Below are 2600 nucleotides of genomic sequence, written 5' to 3'. Positions count from 1 at the left end.
ATTCTATTCTATTCTATTCTATTCTATTCTATTCTATTCTATTCTATTCTATTCAGCTAAATAAATACTAGAAGTCCAGTTGTTTAGTTTTTAACCTTTTTATGGGTTTACCATGTCCTGCTTTCTGAGTAATGTTTTGAAGATTCCTGTGGGAAAACTGTCCACAGTGTTCAGCAAACACCCACGTCTATTTGTATCTGGAGCCATCCAAATCATATCTGAATGATGCACATATTTAATTCAGTAGGTTGAAATACATCTCTTATATTTTCATGAAGAAGGCAGCAGCCAATTCGAGAGCTAAATTGAAAGAAGTGGCTTGTTGAGTTCCTGAAAACAAATTTTAGTACAAAGTTTGAAATAACACAGCTGATCTCTGCTTAGTGCAAAAGTTTTCAAAGAAAGTAAATGGAAGGAGCTAGTTGTTCAACAGAAAAAGCACTAAAAACTATTAAATATGCTTATTCTTAATCAGCAATGAACCAAAGCTCCCCATTCATTAATCACTTCACCACCGCCTTTATTCCCTCTAATGAGCTACATGGGGCCAAATTTGCAGGTAACATTCAAATCCCCCTTGAGGCCAAGTCCTTTAGTCTGTGTTGCAATTGTGTTGCACTGTCTTGCATAAGAGCTCGTAGCTATGTTGCTCTTGATAAAATGTCTTACAAAACCACCAATGTGCCTCAGTCAAGTCTGTGAACTCCCCATGTAAAATAATATCTTGCTTTAAACACATACTATTATGTAAATAAGAGACTATTTGATAAAGTGACATTTGTTAATCAAGGACTATTAATGTGTGTGCACTCTACTAGCATGGATGGATGTTCTAGGGTGGTTTATTTGCTGGTTTACACACTGCAAACATTCATGAATGAATTCTGTGCCATACCTAGGTTATGCCTCTTGTTCTTGGCATGTTCGTGGATATGTTTTTTGGCAAAGCAGGCAAAGAAGACGCAGTAGAGGCAGGAGTGGAGTCTGTTGAGGTGGGCGCCACACATGTGACAGATACATGACTTGGCCTGAAAGAGGAGAGCAGAGGGGAAATGAGTAGAGAAAACAAAAAAGGCAAATATTGGAGGGTTGTTTTATAAGCAACATAAGTCAAAACTTAGGATGGTCTTGATTCTTTAACCTTATTGGAACATCACCAAACGTCATTTAAACAAAAAGTTTAAAAAGCATACATCATCATGTTTTGATCTTAGAAAAACCTGTAAATCTTGACAGTACTAAAATAAAAAAAATTGTAACATATTTTTTCAGTGTTTTCAAAGCAGAATAAGTCAATTTAAAAAGCACTTTCCTAACACTGTGAGCAGGCCTTGATTAAACAAAACCTAAAAGACCATATAGAGTGACCGCCTAAAGGTGTAGTTGATTATTAAAGAAATAAGATTTTATTGACAAAAATAAGTTCCAACAGGAATACATTGAATCAATGCAAAGCTTAACACAGTGGAGGATGGAGGAGTGAGAACTTGTACTTTCCCCAAGAATCCAGCTCAGCTGCCCCCCACTCACTGATGAAGGCTACCAAAGCTACATGTGAGGACACAGGGACAAAAACGAGTTGCTGCTTCTGCCGGCGGAGAGGAGAGCTGAAAGACAAAAACACCCTCAGCCAGGTGAAGGAAACCAAGGATATTGTTGTTTGTGGAATCAGCTCCTACTTCCACTTGGGGACAGAGCTTGGACAAAATGAACAATTTCTGCTTTTTCCGACAGATAGTGTTAAATTTATTGAATTTATTTGGGATTAGTATTTACTAGTATATACTATCTCTAATGCTGCTTCCTATACATTGTTTGATAATTACAGGGGAAGGAAAAAAGAAGGCAGGCTGATTGTTAATTGAGGTGGATCATACTATCAGAAGTAAGTTCAAAAGTGTGAAGATGTGGAGATGGCATGCCAGTGAGCCAGAGAACAAGGAGGTGAGAACAAATGAACAATGTCAGAAAAAGGAGCATGGAGGCAGGCATTAGGTCCAAAACTTATAATCACAAACATAATGGTGTGGTGGTTGGTGACATCCCACCAGACTTTCAGCTCAACACATATTTTGTGTGTCTCTTACTCCAGTCACATTTGCATCACTCCATGTATATAAGCCTAAACAGCACATAAATAATGAAAATGTGATATAATTATGCACCAGCTTTGGCTTTTATAATGGCTTGCAGTCTCTGAGGCATGGACTTGAGTGACAAACCGTATTCTTCATCAATTTGGTGCCAACTCTCTTTGATAGCAGTTGCCAGATCACCTTTGCAGGTCGGAGCCTTCTCGTGGACCATTTTTTTTTCCAATTTCCACCACAGGTTTTCAATTGGGTTGAGATCTGGACTATTTGCAGGCCAAGACATCGACTGAATGTGTCTTCTCCAAGGAATGCCTTCACCGTTTTTGCCCTATGGCACGATGCATTGTCCTCTTGGAAAATTATTTCATCACTTCCATACATCTGTTCAATTGAAGGGATGACAAAACTGTCCAAAATGTCAATGGAAACTTGTATATTGATCGAAGAATGAACCACAGTCATCTCCCCAGTGCCTTTGCCTGACATGCAGCCCCATATCATCAAGGA

The 2600-nt window shown here is 38.5% G+C and overlaps 1 protein-coding gene across 1 annotated transcript in view; it reads right to left on the bottom strand.

The window, feature by feature from the left end:
* The window catches only part of usp22 (ubiquitin specific peptidase 22), a 33808-nt gene that overhangs the window by 26017 nt on the left and 5191 nt on the right, over positions 1 to 2600 (bottom strand). The window contains exon 2 of the mRNA XM_014021886.1: positions 896 to 1028. Coding sequence (XP_013877340.1) covers positions 896 to 1028 — 133 coding nt within the window. The remainder of the gene's footprint in view (positions 1 to 895; positions 1029 to 2600) is intronic.

Source organism: Austrofundulus limnaeus, unplaced genomic scaffold (genome assembly GCF_001266775.1).
Source record: "Austrofundulus limnaeus strain Quisiro unplaced genomic scaffold, Austrofundulus_limnaeus-1.0 Scaffold309, whole genome shotgun sequence".
Classification (NCBI taxonomy): domain Eukaryota; kingdom Metazoa; phylum Chordata; class Actinopteri; order Cyprinodontiformes; family Rivulidae; genus Austrofundulus; species Austrofundulus limnaeus.
The sequence above is the reverse complement of the archived record's forward strand: the minus strand, read 5'-3'. Positions and strand labels throughout refer to the sequence as shown.